The sequence below is a fragment of the Ochotona curzoniae genome, unplaced genomic scaffold (genome assembly GCF_017591425.1).
Source record: "Ochotona curzoniae isolate NIBS_2020 unplaced genomic scaffold, NIBS_Ocur_1.0 contig_2723, whole genome shotgun sequence".
Taxonomy (NCBI): Eukaryota; Metazoa; Chordata; class Mammalia; order Lagomorpha; family Ochotonidae; genus Ochotona; species Ochotona curzoniae.
In genome coordinates, this window is record NW_024465573.1 from 19,014,827 (window position 1) to 19,033,794 (window position 18,968).

Below are 18,968 nucleotides of genomic sequence, written 5' to 3' on the forward strand. Positions count from 1 at the left end.
AAAATGGAAAACACCATTACTATTATGTTGACACGTGGTTGGCATGGTATGCAGTGTGTTTCACAGTGGTTCGTTTCATCCTTATAACCACTTTATGAGTTAGGTTCTTTCATTCCCCTCTTTCAGATGAGGAAGCTGAGGCCTGTTGAGTTCAGTAATGCCCTGAGAAAAATGGCTAGAGTCAGGATTCTGATTTCTGTGCTTGGACCTAATTTAGTGTATAGATAGATGCTTCCATTATCTTTCAGAAAGGGAAAATACAATTTCGCTTGTACTCTTATGTTGTGACTGGATGGGTGTGTATAAGAGGTGAGGGCTTCTCTCATACTGACCAAATAATTCTGTAGCAGATTACAGCGGGGTGCTATCTGATTTAATTCAGCTTTGGCACTGTCTGAAGATGCTGTTAGGTCACACAGGTTGAGGGTTCAGTTCCACAAGCCAGCCCTCACTTAAGATGCCAGTTACAAGCCTAGCCAGCCTTATTTCCCTGACTTCAGATAGGGTTCCATGACTCCCTCTGTAGGTCCAAGGTGGCTCACAGAACTTGGGGTAATGCTTAGTTAGGTTTATTACAAAGGATATTACAGAAACTACAGTTGGGCATCAGATGAAAAGATGGATGGGGCAAGGTCTGGGCAAGGAGTTGCTTCTGTGCCCTCTTGGCAGCACCATCCTTCTAGCCTGTGCAGGGGATGGACATTTCTCACACATTCACCCTGAATACAATTTTAAAGTCTTATACATAAATGTAACATTCCTGTGGATATTTATTTCATATTAAACATTTTACTATCTTTTCATGTTGTGTGTGCACACATGTGTGACCGGCACACTATGGATACTAACCTGGTTTTAATGACTGCCTGCAGTGGGGGCTTGTTGCATATGTACTCATCGTGAGTGATTTGTGCCCATGTGGGATACTGGCATTGGCGGCAGCTTTACTAGCTATGTCACAGTGCTAGCACCTCAAAATTATTTTGCTACAAAAAAAAAGTATATCTTTTACTTCCATTTTCTGTGAATCTTTTGAAGGGCCATCTTTCAACTCAGATGATTAAACAGACTTTTAGTCTTCCTGTTTGTAGCGCTGTCCTAACCACTGACTCACAGACAGCTTTCTGTTGCCTGAAGAAGTGGCGTACATGTGGCAGCATCCATAGCCTAATTCACTGCTGTAAAAACCCTCCTCTTCCTGTGCCTGCCTGAGTTAGCCTTGGCTACTGGACATGTCTTCAGTTCTCTCCCAGCATGTTACTGTGGCCTTGCCTTCCTTTATATTCCAAGCATTCTTTTTCCGCAATGTCATCATGACGATCATCATCACAGCAGCCAAAATATGATGTGTGCTTAAATTCTTTTCTTTAGTTCTCATGAAAACCTTGTAAAGTAGGTAACATTGTTGTACCCGTTTCACAAATGAAGAAACTGATGCGGAGGGAAGTTACCTGCCTAACGTGAGGCAGGTAGGAACCAAGAGTTTAGTGATGAACCAAGAGTTTAGTTGCAGTTATATGAGCCAAGACTGAAACCACAGTCTTGAACTGCAATACTGTACTGCCTCATCCTGTCTGTGGGAATCATACTTGTGTTTAAAGCCTAGCTCAGATTCCACTTCATTTAAGATCTAAAGATAAGCTCTCACTTTGAATCTCCTGCTCAACATCAGATGGATAGTCATTTGGCACATTGTTTAATGCAACACAGATTTTGTCCTGGTTTTGCTTTCCTGTTTTTCTGTCTGTCGATAATTCATCTCTCTATGTAGATTGTGAGTATCCCAAAGGAAGGAAGGGTTTTTTAATGGTGCTTCCTGTCCTCAGTGTGCTTGCCATACAGACTTTTCTAGCAGTGTTAATTTACTATAATTTATATACTATAAAATCCATCATCTGGAAGTATATAATTCCTTTGTTAAATTTACAGAGTTTTGCAGTCTTTACCACAATCTAGTTTTAGAAATTTCCATTACTCCTACAAATATCATTCGTTTCCATTTGTAGTTGTTGATTTTCAGCGATTTTCTGGTTGTTCACAGTATTTTTATTATTGTGAGTAATGCTACTCGTAATGACATTTGCCTACAATTCTTTATGTGGAAGCATGTTGTTATTTCTTTTGGGTAGGTTCCTACTTTTTTATAATATAAAATTTACTTATGTGAATGACAGAGTGACAGAGGTGGAAAACTTCTGCTTGCTGCTTTACTCCCCATATTGCTGCACTGACTAGGGCTTGGCCAGGAGCCTCATCAGGGTCTCCCATGTGGATGCAGGGGCCCCAACACTAGAGCCATTCTCTGCTCTTGGCCCAAGTGCATTAGCAGGGAATTGGATGAGAAGTGGAACAGCGGGCCTCAGACTGGCTCATACGGGTGCCCCCATTGCGGGTGGGTGGCTTTCCCGCTGAGACACAGAACTGACCCTGCTCCTTGTCCTTACTGCAGAACACTTTAGCAAGGGCCCTTCTGTAGACCCTGAGGAAACTGAGTTCAGTGTAGGAGTTGTGAACTTGGTTGAGGCAGGGAGTATCTTTTGACTCCTGAATTCTGAAATTGGCACTTGTTCCTGTTATGAATGTGGATAATGAATCAAGCAAATGTTAACTGCATTTGTAGCTAGTGGCCTATAAAGATCGTCATACTCTAGTTTTTATATGTATCCTAGAATATTTTCATGAGAATTTCGAAACTGATACCAGTTATTCAAAACTGCTACAAAGTGCTGTTACCAAGTCAGTACAGGCACCTGTATCATAGTTTTATCTTTTAAGTCGTTTGATAACTGAATTCAGCTATTTTTAATTTTTATTGGAAAGGCAGATTTATAGAGAGAATAGGCAGGCAGAAAGATCTTCCATCCGCTGATTCATACCCCAGGCAACTGCAATAGTCAGAACCGAGCTGATCCAAAGCCGTGAACTTCTTCCAGGTCTCCCATGTGGGGAGAGAGTCCCAAGGCTTTGGTCCATCCTTGACTGCTTTCCAAGGCCCCAAGAAGGAACTGGAAAGGAAGTGGAACAGCTGGAACACGAACCAGTGCCCATATGGGATTCCAGCGCATGCAAGGCGAGGATTTTAGCCACTAGGCTACTGCACTGGACCCTGGTTTTTGTTTGTTGGCTTGTTTTTAAGTGTCAAAAGGGTATTCTGAGATGGGGCTCGAATGACCCCCTAACATAGAGATTAGGAATTTTGCTTTCAGGTTCTTCTGAGACACTGCCAGTGCCCACGCATTCGGGTCTGCTGCTTTTCCTCAAGTACTGTTCCTCCTTCCATCACCTGCTCCAGCTCTGCCTGCAGAGACTCCGCTCTAGCCAGTGATCTGCTCACAGTCTGGGCGTGCTGGCCTGAGTTCTCAATGAAAGTTGGGCCTTTTCCCCTGTTTTCCCTGCAACATCTGCGTGCTGGTGAAGGGGAGCGTTAGAGGGTTTACGTGAAAGCAGCCTACTGACACGTTCCTCTTTCACTGTAAAAAGTGTGAGTCCAGCAGAGGACACCTAGCAGTGTAAAAATGGAACAAGTTGGGCCCGGCGTGGTGGCCTAGCAGATAAAGTTCTCACCTTGAACACACTGGGATTCCATATGGGCACTGGTTCTAATCCTGGCAGCTCCACTTCCCATCCAGTTCCCTGCTTGTGGCCTGGGAAAGCAGTGAAGGATGGCCCAAAGGCTTGGGACCCTGAACCCACATGGGAGACCTGGAAGAGGCTCCTGGCTTCAAATTGGCGCAGCACTGGCCTTTATGACTGCTTGGGGAGTGAATCATCGGACGGAAGATCTTCCTCTCTGTCTCTCCTCTCTCTATTATCTGACTTTGCAATAAAAATACAGAAATCTTTAAAAAAAAAAGTGGAACAAAGTTCTCTCTAGGTGGAAATGTCGTTAAAAGTGATTCTAAAAGTTTCTTGATTAAATGTCACCCTTCATGAAGCTGATCAATTAGGTTTCTATTTCTTCTTAAACAGGAATCATGTTGTTGATGTCAGTGTTGCCGTCAGCACTCCTGCAGGACTCATCACTCCTATTGTGTTTAATGCACATATCAAGGGACTGGAAGCCATTGCTAATGATGTTGTTTCTTTAGCAAGCAGAGCAAGAGAGGGCAAATTACAGCCCCACGAATTCCAGGTAAGGTGTTATTTACTTATCTTCCAAATTTTAAGGTTTAGCTTCTTTTTAAGATCAGCATAAAGGTTTTATTTTTTCCTACATTTTGATTTTTACTACATATTCTGACTCAAGATTCTTAAAAAAGATAAAGAAAAACTAGTTCATGTCCTAAAGTAGCATGCTTTTTTCGTATTGTATGGCTATATATTTGTGGTAATAGGTGTTCCATTCTGGTCTTCTTTAAAAAAAAAAAAAAAGAAATTAAGTTTTTTTTTTCCCAATTAATTTGAAAGACAAGGAGAGAGAGAAATCTACTTACTGATTGATTTCCTAAGTGCCTCCAGCAGCTGGGGCTGTAGTAGGCTAAAATTGGGGTCTGAAGTCAATCAGATCTCCACATAGTGGCAGGGAACCCAGTGCCTGCTCTGTCACCTGCTGCCTCCCAGGGTGTGCTTTAGCAGGAAGCTGGATTTGGAAGCAGAGCCAGGACTCGATTGCAGCACCTTGACGTGGGGTGCACATGTACAAGTGTCACTTTGTTAGGCCAGATACTTGCTTCCATTCAGTCTTTTTTTTTTTTTTTAATATATGTAAGCTTTTTTTAAAGGCAGAATGACACAGAGAGGGAAAGACAGATTCATCTGCTGGTTCATTCCCAAAAGGGTGGCTGTGGCCAGGTCTGGGCCAGGTTGAAGCCAGCAGCCGGAAACGCAATCCTGATCACATACATGGATGGCAGTGCTTTCCCAGATGCATTGGAGGGAAGTTGGATTGGAAATAGAGCAGCCAGGACTTGAATTGGCACTCTCATAGGAGATGTTAGCGTTGCAAGCCATGACTTACCCAGCTGCACCATTGTGCTGCTCCTCAGGCCTTAATACTAAAGGCTACTTGAAGGTCTTCTCACTGAACATTATCCTGTTTATTTTTAAAATCTTTACTTTTCTCCCACTAGGGTGGCACTTTTACAATCTCCAACTTAGGAATGTTTGGAATTAAGAATTTCTCTGCTATTATCAACCCACCTCAAGCATGTATTTTGGCAATTGGTGCTTCAGAGGATAAATTGGTACCAGCAGATAATGAAAAGGGGTAAGTGCCAAATGGAAAAAGAACTCATTACACTATACTGTTTTTTTTTTTTTTAATTTTGTTTTTAATTTTTTATATGCCTGGCTTGGATTTTTGTTTTAGTGATTGGTATGACATATCAGAGGTTCATGTTGTCGGACTTAGATATAGAGTGAAATTCCTCATGGCTACAACTCTTTATTTTGTCAAATGCAGTTAACCTTATTTGGGATGGGAAGTGTTGCTTTAAGTCATGCTACTTTTTCTTAACATTTTTTAAAAAGATGTATTTATTTTTATTGGAAAGGCAGATTTACAGAGAGACAGAGGAAGATCTTGCATCCACTTGTTAACTTCTCAGAAGGTCATATTGGCCTGAGCTGAGCCAATCCAAAGCCAAGAGTCAGGAGCTTCTTCTGGGTCTCCCACATGGGTGCAGGGTCCCAAGGCTTTGGGCCATCCTGTTCTGTCCCAGTGTGCAAGCAGGGAGCTGGATGGGAAGTGGAGCAGCCAGGACTAGAACTGGAACCCATATGACATCCCAGTGATTGCAGCCAGAGGATTAGCCAATTGCCGTCTTGCCAGCTCTTACTTCTTTAAAAAAAAAAAAAAATTATTTATCTGAGAGGCAGAGTCAAAAAGTGGGCTCCCCACATGCTTACAACAGTCACAGCTGGGTGAACCCAAAGACTGGAGCTGGGAAACGGGCAAGCAAAGTCTCCCATGTGGGTGGCAGGAACCCAATTACCTGAGCCATCACCACTGCCTCTTGGGGTCTGCAGTAGGAAGGAGGTAGCTGAGAATTGAACCCATGTACTCCATTGTGGAACGTAGTTATTTTTACCAGTAGGCTAAATGCCTACCCTTGCCACTCTGAGAGTAAATAATTTAGATTTTGGGCCCAGCGCAGCAGCCTAGCAGCTAAGGTCTTCTTGAACACACTGGGATCCCATATGGGCACTGGTTTTAATCCTGGCAGCCCCACTTCTCATCCAGCTCCCTGCTTGTGGCCTGGGAAAGCAGTCGATGACAGCCCAAAGCCCTGGAACCCTGCAACTGCGTGGGAAATATAAAGGAGATTCCGGGCTCCTGTCTTCAGATTGGCGCAGCACCAACCATTGTGCTCACTTGGGGAGTGAATCATCGGACGGAAGATCTTCTTCTCTGTCTCTTCTCTCTGTATATCCGCCTTTGCAATAAAAATAAATAAATCTTAAAAAAAATATTTTAGATTTTGTGGACCTTATGGTCTGTGTTAAAAATAGTGTGTTGTTGCAGTGTGAGCAGTTCGTGTGACTTAATTTCAATAAACTTTTGTTTGTGAAAACAGGTAGAGGGCAGGATTTGGTGATAAACTGAATGTATGAAGCCATGCCCCAGGCGTCCTGTTTGGTCTGTTTCTGTAAAGTGTTAATCTGCACTAAAGGTTGAGGAGGACAGGAAGACTAGGCGGAAATTAATATCAGCTCAGTGGGATTGTAGATGAGGTAGAGTGAGCATGTGGATGATTATGGCCTCAAATGTAGGGATTGCTTTCACGAATCTTAATACAATTTTTTGCTTTTCTCTAGATTTGATGTGGCTAGCATGATGTCTGTTACACTCAGCTGCGATCATCGAGTTGTGGATGGAGCGGTTGGAGCCCAGTGGCTTGCTGAGTTTAGGAAGTACCTTGAAAAGCCGATGACCATGTTGTTATAATTAACCAGAGAATTTCTAGACTCTCCCAGGTGACACTGGTTCATTCTTATCAGGATATTTATATGTCATTAAACAGATGGTTCTTTGAAAGTTAACCATTTAGTTATTTTTATTACTGAATATGCCCAGATAAGTTGTTTATAATTGGCATTACAGTTTTTTTAAAATGGCAGTTATAGTCAAGTGTTGTACACACTTAGTGATTATCATAACACCAAATTTTACTGTGTACTCTTAGTCAAGGGATATATGGCCTAGCCCTTTGGGGATTAAGTATTCTCATGAGGAAATGTTGGATGGGAAGAATTGTAGCTCCTTAAAAACATAAAAGTAACTTCTGAAACCTTGGAGTTCTGAGATTTAATTGCCCAAAATATTCTGCTTTCTTGTGAGAGAAAGAGAAATGAAAAAAAAAAATTTCTCTTGAGGAAAGCTTGAATTTTAAATGTAACCTTGGTTTAAATCAAGCTGCAAGCTTGATTTTGGAATTTCACAAGGTTTTCTGTTAACATGATGTTGGTTTATCCTGGATAGGAGAGCTTCAAGGAAAGTGAGACTTTTTACATCAGCAGTTTCGTAGACTTTTCAACCAACTGTACTTTGTGTTTCTATGGATACCTAAGTGATTTTTCTCCTTAAGATACAAATATAAATCAGATATGTGGTATAACTGGGAATTTATGTGGGTATTTATTTAAACTTAAGTGTGTATTTCTGAGAGCAGAATTTTATAGTAACCTCCACATAAAAGAACATAGAGAATTGAACCAAAATTGTGAAAGAAGTATAGGGAATTTTCCAAGATCAACTGGTAGCTCCTTACAGATGAATTTACTTGGTAGAATTTATTCAGATAGTTCTGGAAAACTGTTATCAGATAACTATGGGAATATACAGAGTAAGTGTACATATGTAAAATATGGATGTGCCAAAGTCCATTTATCACCGGGTCCTGTTTGTAAAGAAGAGGGGAAGGGACACATTGGTAACTGCTTAAGATGGTAAGAGTGATGCCCATTTTGATCATTTCTACTTGGATAAATTAAAAAAAAAAAAGAGGTATTAAAAAAGTGTTTTATATCTTTCCAACCCAGCACTGTCTCATGTTAAATAAGCAAGCCCTAAAATCTTGTTGGAAGGAAAATCAATTCTGTGGCTAGCTTATCTATCCAGCCTGAACACTTTTTTCAAACTTATTATTTTTGCCGTTTCTTTTTTTTTTTTTTTTTGATGGGAAGGAGGAAGTAACTGATACTCAATGTAATAAAAATGAACTGGGAACATTATCACAATTCCAGACTTTCTGTTGAATTGATGTGTTTTAAAAAGTGGAGATATTTATGTGTATCTAAAATAAATCTAGTGCTTCCTTGTATATGTGATATGTGGAGCTGGTCCCTGAAATTTGCTTATAAGCATTGCAGTGTTGAATTTATTTCTAAATGTTCCTTACCACATGGTGCACAAGTGACACTCCACATATTCCACAAACATTTACCTTGCAGTAACATTAGGAAAGCAATTCAATAATCTGGCTGTAGTAATTAGTAATTTTAGGTTGGACTGAAGATTATGCAGAAGGAACAAGCTTATTACAAGGGACCATCATCACTCCGAGCCAAATCTCATGGTTCAAACATGCGAAACTTCTTTGCTAATGCTGTGGCTCTACTGTTCCCTTGAAAAAAGAATAAAAAATAATTGCTTTATGATCAAAATTGTTCTGAGTAAAAAATCTGAGCTATAATCAAAATCTAGAATCAGTCTGTTTCTCTAATCAGAACTGTAAGAAATAGTATTTTTGTTTTAAATAAGATTGTTTAAAAATTAAACATTATGCTTCTAATGTGTCTGGTCTAATTTTTGATCCATTGGTGAGTACTGTTCCCACTTAATTATTTAAGATCCAGGTACAGCTATGCATAAGCTCTAAATGGGAATAATAATAATAAATAATGGCATTTATTTATTTATTTTAAGATTTATTTTACTTGAAATAATTACAGTGAGACAGATTTTTCATCTGCTGGTTTATGCCACAAATGGCCAGTATGGCCAGAGCTGGATTCGTCTTGAACCAGGAGCTTCTGGGTCTCCCATGTGGGTGCAGGGGCCCAAGGCCTGGGCCATCCTCCAGTGCTTTCCCACTGGCATTAGCAAGGAGCTGGATTAGAGGTGGATCAGCCAGGAGAGGAAGATAATGCCCATATGGGATGCTGGCACCACAGACAGATTAGTGCAGTATATCACCACATAGACCCCAATGGAAATAAAATTTGAGTTTATCTCTAATTGGTAAAATAAGGACTGAGTTGAGAATACAAGCTAACATGTTAAGCTCAAAGAATTATTGTAGTACCCTGTGTCTGCTATAGAGACTATGTGGTCTGGCTATGTGGGCTGATTTACTTGCAGGTCTGAGGTTTGCAATTGTGAAATTGTACTGTCCCAAGGCATGGCCTATAAAAGGTATAGAGCAACATATGAGAGAGAATGGGAACATAGTCCAAGAAAAATAGTTTATCACTTAGTAAAGTACACATTCTAGAATAAAATCCTAATTGCTTTTGGTAAATGATTTAAAATCAAGTTTGTAGAAAAATGTAATTGTTCTTTATCTTCTTTTTTTTTTTAATATTTGTGTATTTATTAGAAAGGCAGAGTTAGAGAGGGAGAGACACATCTTCCAACTGTTGGGTCACTTGCTAGATTGCCATAATGGTGAGCCCTGAGCCAGGCTGGAGCCAGGACCCTCATCCAGCTCTCTCGCATGAGTGGGACGTACCCAGGCACTTGGGCCAGTATCTGCTACTTTTCCCAGGCCACTAGCAGAGAGCTGGATCAGAAGTGGGTCAGCTGGGACACAAACTGGCACCCATACGTGAGGTTGGCATTGCAGGTTGTAACTATACCTGCTATGCCACAGGACCAACCATGAAAAAATAGGGTTTATAAATAAAGGATAATTTCCATCTCAAAGTATTTCTAATTTGAAGGGAAAAAAGCCTGTAAGATTCAAATTAAACCAGTCCACGCTTCATTATCAATGCCTTTCTGAAGCAGTGTTTGGCTTTTAGGGAAGGGGTAAGGAGAGATGTTTTTATTAATATAAAATTCTTTACCAAGTGGGAATTTTTGAAAATAAAATGTGCATTTAACACTAAGGTTTGATATTTGGTATTCGGTCTTGATAAGCATTTTATTGGTAAGTACACAAACACATTGATACAAATAGCATTGAAGTGCTGAGTGCAACAGTTGAGATTCAGTGGTTAGGTAAGGGGATTTTTCTAGGAAATATGAGGGAACTTAAAAAAATTAATGGATGAACAACAAACCTGCATTTTTTTTTAAGATTTTTTTTTTTAATTGGAAAATCAGATATACAGAGAGGAGAGGCAGAGAGGAAGATCTTCCGTCTGATGATTCACTCCCCAAGTGGTTGCAACAGCCAGAGCTGAGCCAATCCGAAGCCAGGAGCCAGGAGCTTCTTCTGGGTCTCCCACACGGGGGCAGGGTCCCAAAGCTTTGGGCTGTCCTCGACTGCTTTCTCAGGCCACAAGCAGGGAGCAGGATGGGAAGCAGGGCTCCAAGATTAGAACCGGCACCCACATGGGATCTGAGTGTGTGCAAGGTGAGGACTTTAGCCACTATGCTATTGTGCCGGGTCCAGAAACCTGCATTTTTTAAGAATTGAAGATGCCACAAGCATTTTGGCTGCAAATTATTTTTATAGACGGAAAAGACAGGTTATTTTTTTTTTTTTTTTGCAGGGGAGAAAAATGTAATGTTTGTTAATTTTGGGGCACTGTAGTTTCAGACTATTTTCAAAAGACAACTCAAATTTAGGCCATGCTTAAGGAAATAATATTTAAATACCACATATCACTGATAATTTCTGTTACATAGTTAAATAAAAATTAGGACTGATATCTTACAATGATCTAAAAACTACGAAGAAGCTGTTTTGCATTTAGAAAAGATGGGTAAGGAATGTTTAAAGTTTGAATTTAAACTGGACAGTTGGTTACTTTGTATTTCAAAAAGATCAATGAGGGTTGAAAAGCCTTTCACTTTTGAAATCTTTATCATTTCTTAGAACAAAAGCAACTTTTTTCCCTCATTAGAGATGGATATATTTTGCTTATGATGTGCATTAACAGCCAGTTACTGTTACTGCGTTGTATGTCATCCACATCCACAGACAACAGGTCTTTTTCTTTTTTTAAGATTTATTTATTTGAAAGGCACAGTCACACACAGAGGCGAGGGAGAGTGTGAGATCTTTGCTGATTCACTCCCAAATGGCCACAGCAGCCAGGGCTGGGCCAGACTGATGACAGGAGCCAGGGGCTTCATCCTCTTGGGTGAAGGGGACCAAGCACCTGGGCCCTCCTCTACCTGCTTTCCCAGGCACATGAGCAGGGAGCTGGAGTGGAAGTGCAGCAAGCAAGAATTGACCTGCAGCAACTCATTCTACTAATGCCACAATACCAACCCCAGACAACAACTTTGTTTTGAGAGGTTTGCAGAGGTAGATGGGGCACCTGGTAGAGCCGTTTAATGACACTACAAAGGTTCACACAACCGTGGCTCTGACTGTTGTATTTGGCCTTGTATGTTTATTACTGAAGGAAGCTGTCACTGCCACCATCTATCAAGGGAATACAAAACTTATTGCACTGTGTGGGGTATTTTTCTGACGCAAAAATTTACTGGGCCCAGTGCAATGGTCTAGGGGTTAGGTCCTTGCCTTGCACACGCCAGATCCATAAGGGCACTGGTTTGTGTCCCTGGCTGCTCTACTTCCAGTCCAGCTCCATACTTGTGGCCTGGGAGAGCACTGGAGGATGGCCCAAGGCCTTGAGACCCTGCACCCTTGTGGGTGACATCTGGGGTGATGGGGTGGTTCCTGGTTACTGGCTTCAGGTCAGCTTGGCTCCAGCTGTTGGCAACTGCTTCAGGAGTGAATCAGCGCATGGAAAATATTTGCTCCTTCTCTCTGTATATCTGTGTTTCTAATAAAAATTAATAAATCTTTAAAAAAATTCTACAGGTTTAACATTTATTTCCCAAGCAATAAAGTGAGAGTTCCCATCTGTTAACTTGCAAGTGATAGAATTCTCCCCAGTAGTATTTATGTTACTTAAAGATCACCAGAAGTTACATCATGATTACACTATTTTTAATAGTTGGTTGAAGCTAAGTTTATTTAAGAAGAAAATGTGGGTCAAGTCACAGCTGAAGAAGAATTTTAATTGCATCAAAATGAATGTTTAAAAAAAATTTTTAAACCACTACATCTCTACCTGTTATTAGATTCATATAATTCACATGATGTTACTAAAAATCCAAAAGACAGATGTGCTTGTTTTATGCCAGTGGCATGGTGATAATTAATCTGGATTTCCCTTTGATAAATGTTGCTGTAGTTGTCTCAGTATCAACAGATTCTGGAAGATTCAGATGCAGTCTGTACTTCTCAGAGACCTCAATCAACAGATCATCCTAAGAAGAAAGCAAGATTTCTTAGATGAAAAAATGAAAAGTATTTCCAGGTTAAAATGTGTTTCTCCTTATTCTTTGCCTTGATGATCTCACTTAATGCCACAAGACTTAGAATGAATAATAAATTAAAAATCACTCCATTCAAGGAACCAGTATGGTGACTTAACTAGTTATTTCTCTACTTTCAAGGGCTGGCATTGTATACGGGTACTGGTTATAGTCCCAGCTGCTCCACTTCTCATCCAGCTTCCTGCTTGTGGTCTGGGAAAGCAGTGGAGGATGGCCCAAAGCCTTGGCACTGTACCCATATGGGAGACCTGGAAAAAACACCTGCCTCCTGGCTTTAGATTGGCTTAATTCTGGTTCTTGCAGCTACTTAGGGAGTAAACAAGCAGAGAGATCTTTCTGTCTCTGTAAATCTGCCTTTCAACTAAAAATAAGTATTTGGGGAAAAAAAGATTTATTTATTTGAAAGTAAAAGTTAACAGAGAGGTATCTCCCATCTGCTCCTTTACTCCTTACATGGCAACAGCCTGAAGTCGGGACCAGGAGGTTCAGCAGGTGCTTTTCTAGCCCGTTTTAGTGATCTGGGGCAGAAATGGAGCAGTGAGGATACAGAACGGAGTATCATATGGTATGCTTATGTTTCACAGTGATAAAACTTTGAAGGAAGCCAGCACAGTAGTTTTTAAAACAATATACCTAGGTTTACCTGTGGTTTTAGATCGAGTAGTAGGGAATAGGATGCTGCTAGCATGAATTGGTTCTGTTGACTACATTTCACAAGGTATATGCAAAACAACAGCCCACTTGGCAAGTGCAATTAGAAGGGAATACAAAAAATCAGACATTGTAAGACTTGCATCAAAAATGAAACTTACATTTTTAACCAGTAAACGATAAAACTGAGAATTTTTGGGTTGACAAAGGCTGACTAAAACAGTCTACAGAAAGGTTAAATCACAGTTTTTTATGCCCCTTTACACTTTAGTAAATCCTCAGTTTTTCCTTTAAGTCTAAAGAACTAAGTCTTGAGATATGTGTGTGTCTAAAATGAATGAGTGTGGCACTGCTGGAAACAATGCTACCAGGCAGCCTGGACTAGTGACTTCCAAATTGAAAACATCCTTTAATCCCAACATTTCCCAGATGTGGCTAACCAAGGGATGGTGCTGAAGGTCAGGGAGGAGAATGGAGCTGATGGCCAGGTGACCAGGGGAGCTAGTAAGAATGCCCTCTGCCTCCAGGAAAGGGTTGTAATATCTGCCCTGAGGACTGTCAGAATGAAGTGCCAGTGACTATGTAGTGCACCCTGTTTTCTTTGCTGTGAAGTGAGAATACGGGTTATGATAAAACTCGCTGTACTGACATCCTGTGATGGAAGAGTTTGAGGGAATAATATAACTTGGCACTGAATATTACAGGTGTGACACAAAAGGAACAGAATACAGGGGAAAATCCTCTACTTTTCGAGTCTGCCAATGGGATTTGAGGTTTTTTTTTTTTTTTTTATGTAAGAAGCAATTTTGTGTGACCAAAAGGGTGAACTGCAGTAGACTACAAAATTGTTCCTATTTTCCTTTTCTGTAAATTCATACATCCTTACCATGTTGTTTCTTGAGTGTCTGAGAAGATACATTCTCCGATCCTAGTTTTTGTTTAACTTTAGTCCTATTTTTTAAAATAAGCATTTACTTATTTGAAATGCAGAGTAACAGATGGGGAGAGTTAGCCCCATGTGCTGCTTCACATCTCCCATGGCTGCAGCAGCCAGAGGACCAGGTCTGAACAGGCAGGACTTGAACCAGCAATTCAAATATAGGTGACTGGTGCTGCACACGTAGGCCTGACCTTCTGTGTCACAATGCCTGCTCCTCTCCCAGTCCTGCAGGTCTAGGGTTTTATCTTATAACTAACTTTGGCCAGTGGAATGTGAGCGGAAGTGATGCATGTCATAGTTGAAATTGCAGTTAAAGGGTTTATTGCATGGTTTAACTGTTCCTGTTCTCACTCTGTTGTAATGAGAGCTTCTCCTTCACCTGGATCTTGAAATGTATGAGACTTAAAAAGCAGAGGCTAGCTGCTGTGTAACCTGAGAAAGTTATCGCAGGGTCCTGAAGTTCTGAAATTTGTTGCTACAGCCTAACACAGTAAATGTTAACTTCTACAACTGTACAGTATGGTAGTCCCCCCCAACCCCCCGCCAAATCAGATCTCTAAGTTCAGTATCCATAGATTCAGCTAACTTTAGACTGAGAATGCAGTTCCATCTGTACTGATATAAATGCCCTTTTGTCTCCCTCATGATTCTCTAAACAACATAGTGTAACAACTATTTACATAGTGCTTATATTGCATTAGGCATTACAGGGATCTAGGGATAATTTAAAGTATACTAGAAGTGGGCCCAGCATGGTAGCCTAGTGGCTTAAGTCTTCATCTTGCCCCTGCCAGGATCCCATATGGATGCCAGTTCATGTCCCAGCCACCCTACTTCCCATCCAGCTCCCTGCTTGTGGCCAGGGAAGGCAGTCAAGGATGGTCTAAACCCTTGGGACCCTGTACCCATAGAGTAGACCCGGAAGAGGCTCCAGGCTCCTGGCTTTGGATCAGCCCAGCTCCAGCCATTGTGGCCACTTGGGGGAATGAATCAACAGATGGCAGATCTTCCTCTCTGTCTCTCTTCTCTGTATGTTTGGCTTTCCAATTAAAAAAAATCTTGAAAAAAAATTTCCTCTGCATGTATGACATTCTTAACAAAATGGATAGCAGAAGTGTATCATCCTATATAAATGGCTTGAGCATCTGAGGATGTTTGTATCCATGGAGGCTCTTGGAGACAATTCCCTGGATATACCATAAGGCCAGTACATTATCTACTCAACTTACCTCAGAAACACTGAGGTCACAGAGAGAGACCGAGTTAATACCAGGTAATTCCACTTTCACTTCAATCTTCAGAGGCTTCTCGCTCTCATCCTTCACAATCTTTAGTTCATAGGCTGGTACTGTCATTGCCTCCTGGATTTCGGTACTAGAAATCTCTTCTATCAGACATCCTTTTTTGCCTGAGACTTGTGTTTTTGGCAGTAAGAGTTGAGGAAAGTGATCTGGATTGCTGCCAGTACTGCTTCTTATCTGTACAAGATTATGTCCTTCACAGAAAAAAAGGGGGAGATAAAAATCACAAGATACTCTCAAATTACCAGCTATAATATATATTTCTTGATAACAGGTAAAACTACAATTAAATTAGGTTGGGAACTAACGCTCTCCAGAGTTTTGGGCTGAAAAGGCAGGATTTTAAAAATCTTTTCAGATTTCTTATATCTGATTTTTACCTTTTTCTGTTCTAAATTTCTCACCTTTAAAATCCACACTTAGTTTGTAAAACGTAAAGGATTCATCAACTTACCCATTCTTTTTTTCTCTGTTAAATCTTTTGAGTCAGTTTGGATACCCATCAAATTTTGTTTCATTCGTTGAATGCTTCCTTTTATTCTAAAGTTGGCAATGTGGTATGAGTGTGAGAGTGTGACCTGGAGCCGCTCCTCAATGCACTGCATGGTAATCTTTATTAACTCGTCTTTCTTCATGTGGTCTTTTCCTGCTGCCTGGAGAACCTCAGGGTTGCAGGCAACATCGATGACTGTGTAGGCATCTGTGCATGCAGAGGGTTTGACATAAAAACAACTTATTGCACTAATGATATTGTCAGGTAATCATTAAACCATATTCCTGAGAGAGCTGGAAATAGAAATTCTATTTCTGTATTTTTTCAGAGGCAATGAAAATGGTGCTGTATAAAGTCTAGTAAGGTATTCCTTGACATTTTTATATGGGTTAAAAATATTGGAAAAATTGGACAATATTAGTTTGCATAAAGTGCACTGATTTGTCATTATATTGCCATGAAATAAAATACCTGAAATGTTTGTCCCAAGTAAAATCTGGTTCATGCTTATTTCCAATAAAGTATTTGAAATGTGCCTTTTCTCTGTTAATTCGTTGTACCTGTGGTTTCAAAGACATCTTCTGGTCTGCCGAGACTTAGTGGTATTGGATGAGTGGTTGATTGGGGAGCTGGGATCCGTTTCCACTGACATAGATTGATAAAAAGCGATTTTTCTTTCGGTTTCTAGGAAGCAAATAAGTTTGCACATCTCAAAACCGAGTGTTTGAGGAATTTTAGTCCATGTATTGAAATTGGTAAATTATACAGATACCCTGTTTCTTTAAAGCTACTCACTCTTCATCAAAAAGTCTGATTGCTGCTCCCAAAGGAACTGCTGGGAAACAGGGACTGACCCAAGCAATTGTTTCAGGTGCATTTGACCCTATTTCACCATTTCTGTCTTTCCAACCCGATAATCACTTTATCTGAAGAAGCATCAATTCCATGGTCTTCTAGTAAATAATATTACTTTTGCTTTTTATTCTAGCAGGAAAACGTGTCTGATTTTGAGATCTCCAAAGTGTGTCATGAATGAATTTCCTATTTACTCCTGAGCAAATTTTTCCACATTGTGTTTCTACTTGGAGAGAAGTTCTCCCTGAAGTTTCCTTGTGGTAAAGTAGCCACAGCTGGGCCGATATGGTAAAATAGCAAGCTAAACCTCTGCCTGCAGTGTCAGCATCCCATGTGGACACGCTCCACTTTTGATCCAGCTTCCTGTTTATGGCCTGGGAAAACATCAGAGGAGGGCCCGAAGCCTTGGGCTTCTTCACCTGGAAGAAGCTCCTGGTTTCAAATCAGTCCAGCCATTGTGGCCATTTGGGAAACGAACCAGTGAATGGAAGATCAATCTCACCTATAAAATCTGCCTTTCAAATATGAATCTTTCTCTCTTTTTTTTCTTAGTTTTTTTTTTTTTTAATTGGAAAGTTAGATAGACATAGAGGAAGAGAGACAGTGGAAAGATCTTGCATCCTCTGATTTACTCCCCTAGAGTAAATGGCTGAAACTGAGCCGATGCAAAACCAGGAGCTTCTTTCAAGTCTCCCATGTGGGCACAGGGTCCCAAGGCTTTGCACTGCCCTAGATCACTTTCCCAGGCCACAAGCAGGGAGCTGGATGGGAAGTGGGCTGCCAGGACACGAACTGGCATCCACCTAGGATCTCAGTGGGTCCAAGGTGAGAACTTAAGCCGCTAGGCTATCGTGCTGTGCCCTCTCTTCTTTTTAAGTAGCCATAGCTAATGTATAAGGTCATTTTCCAGCTGTTCCAAGATCACTTCACCCAGTCCTTCCTTCCTGGCACTATACGTACTAGAATCCTGGTTTGTAGACAGAATTGTGGTTCTGGGCTGGCAAACAGCTGCTGTCCCTCCCTCAGCTCCTGCTGGATGAATTTATTGTAACGCTCAGGGTCACTTTCAGCAAGATCGTCGAGAAGGTTCCAGAATTGGTTAAGTTGGGTGACCAAAGCCTTGGATGATGTCATGCTGCTTGATGGTGAGAGAGGCCTTTCAAGCCTATAGAAAGACATGATTTAAAGGTCAAAGTCTGTGTAATGCGATTATTTTCCTTTTTTCAAAGAGAGGGAAAAGGTTAAGAATTTGTCAGTTATTTTAAATCATTGTATATCAGCAGTTCATATTTTCCTTATGTTTTAAACGGTGTTATTTTATTTGAAAGGCAATTAGAGCTCCTCCATCTGTTGGTTTACTCTCTAAAAGGCCCCAAGTGGCCAGATGTGGGCCAGGCCAGTCAGGAGCCTGGGTCTCCCACGCGGGTGGCAGGGGTTCAAGCATTGGGGGCCCTTTCACAACTGGGACTCCAACAGATGCTCACATGGGATGCCCCAGATGTTTTCCTTATTCTATCTGTGGTTAGAACCCCTTCCTAAACGCTCCAGTTATCCTCTCACATAAGGCCTTACCTTCCCTAGAACCCCCAGAAAATAAAATAGTCATACTTTATTAGTATCCATACTAATAAAGTAGTTCAGTTTCCTGGTGTTCTTGTTCCAACACCCAAGTATCGGGTGAAAGGTGTCTCAAGTTGCGTGTGTGTGTGTGACGCCCTTAACAGTTAAGAGCAAAGAGTCCGAGACGGCCTAGCATTTCCTAATCCCAGCTTTATCTCCCACAAACTGTGTGACCTGGAGCAATTAATATATATGTATGACTCTCAGCTGCATCCCTCTCCCCTCCACCCATATCAAAATAATCCTGATTCTCTAGGATTACTGCGAGGACGAGGAAAAAAGGTTTAGAGACTTCCAGTACTATATCGCGGTTAGACTAAATGGGAAATTTAAGTAACGGACAATCATCCCCAAAGTTCCCGAACCCACCTCTTCAACTCAGTTCCCAAACCGCGACATCTGTTTCCCGGGTAACCAAACTAGGTACAACAATTAATTTCGTCCGGAAAGCTCCAGGCAGAAAGTCCGGAGTGTAGTTCCGGAGTGTCGCCCTCTGGGGTCGGGCTTGATTTTTAAGCTGAGCGGGACTCACTGGTCGCCTTTAGAAGCAACCTGTTTTCCTGCTACGCCGGGCAACGTCTTCAGACTCTCCAGAAAATTCCTCCCAGCGGGAGTCTCTGGCTCTCCCGTGGGTGGGATGAATTT

At 41.1% G+C, this 18,968-nt stretch overlaps 2 protein-coding genes across 13 annotated transcripts in view; one reads left to right on the plus strand and one right to left on the minus strand.

The window, feature by feature from the left end:
- Window positions 1-12,594, plus strand: part of DLAT (dihydrolipoamide S-acetyltransferase) — a 37,297-nt gene extending 24,703 nt beyond the window's left edge. For 10 of the 12 annotated variants that reach the window (XM_040976937.1, XM_040976944.1, XM_040976941.1 and 7 more), the window contains 3 exons: window positions 3,970-4,132; window positions 5,070-5,206; window positions 6,757-8,725. In XM_040976937.1, the coding sequence (XP_040832871.1) occupies window positions 3,970-4,132; window positions 5,070-5,206; window positions 6,757-6,886 (430 nt within the window). In that variant the 3' untranslated portion in view covers window positions 6,887-8,725. Of the gene's footprint in view, window positions 1-3,969; window positions 4,133-5,069; window positions 5,207-6,756; window positions 8,726-12,318 lie in introns of those variants that run through there. The other 2 variants (XM_040976938.1, XM_040976942.1) reach the window with 2 other exon arrangements.
- Window positions 12,079-18,965, minus strand: PIH1D2 (PIH1 domain containing 2). The gene is made up of 6 exons (XM_040976951.1): window positions 18,693-18,965; window positions 17,664-17,868; window positions 16,409-16,532; window positions 15,810-16,055; window positions 15,284-15,549; window positions 12,079-12,394 (listed from the first exon to the last, which is right to left on the minus strand). Exons 2-6 carry the CDS (start codon window positions 17,835-17,837, stop codon window positions 12,260-12,262), a joined length of 945 nt encoding a protein of 314 aa, XP_040832885.1. The 5' UTR covers window positions 17,838-17,868; window positions 18,693-18,965; the 3' UTR covers window positions 12,079-12,259.
- Between the last annotated feature and the right edge of the window lie 3 nt (window positions 18,966-18,968).

Coding starts and splice junctions, on each gene's coding strand:
- PIH1D2 (XM_040976951.1), bottom strand. CDS start 17,837: ATGACATCATCCAAGGCTTTGGTCACCCAACTTAACCAATTCTGGAAC. Junction 16,056..16,408: donor AGATGTCTTTGAAACCACAG/GTACAACGAATT, acceptor CTGCATGCACAG/ATGCCTACACAGTCATCGAT. Junction 15,550..15,809: donor AACAGAGAAAAAAAGAATGG/GTAAGTTGATGA, acceptor TTTTCTGTGAAG/GACATAATCTTGTACAGATA.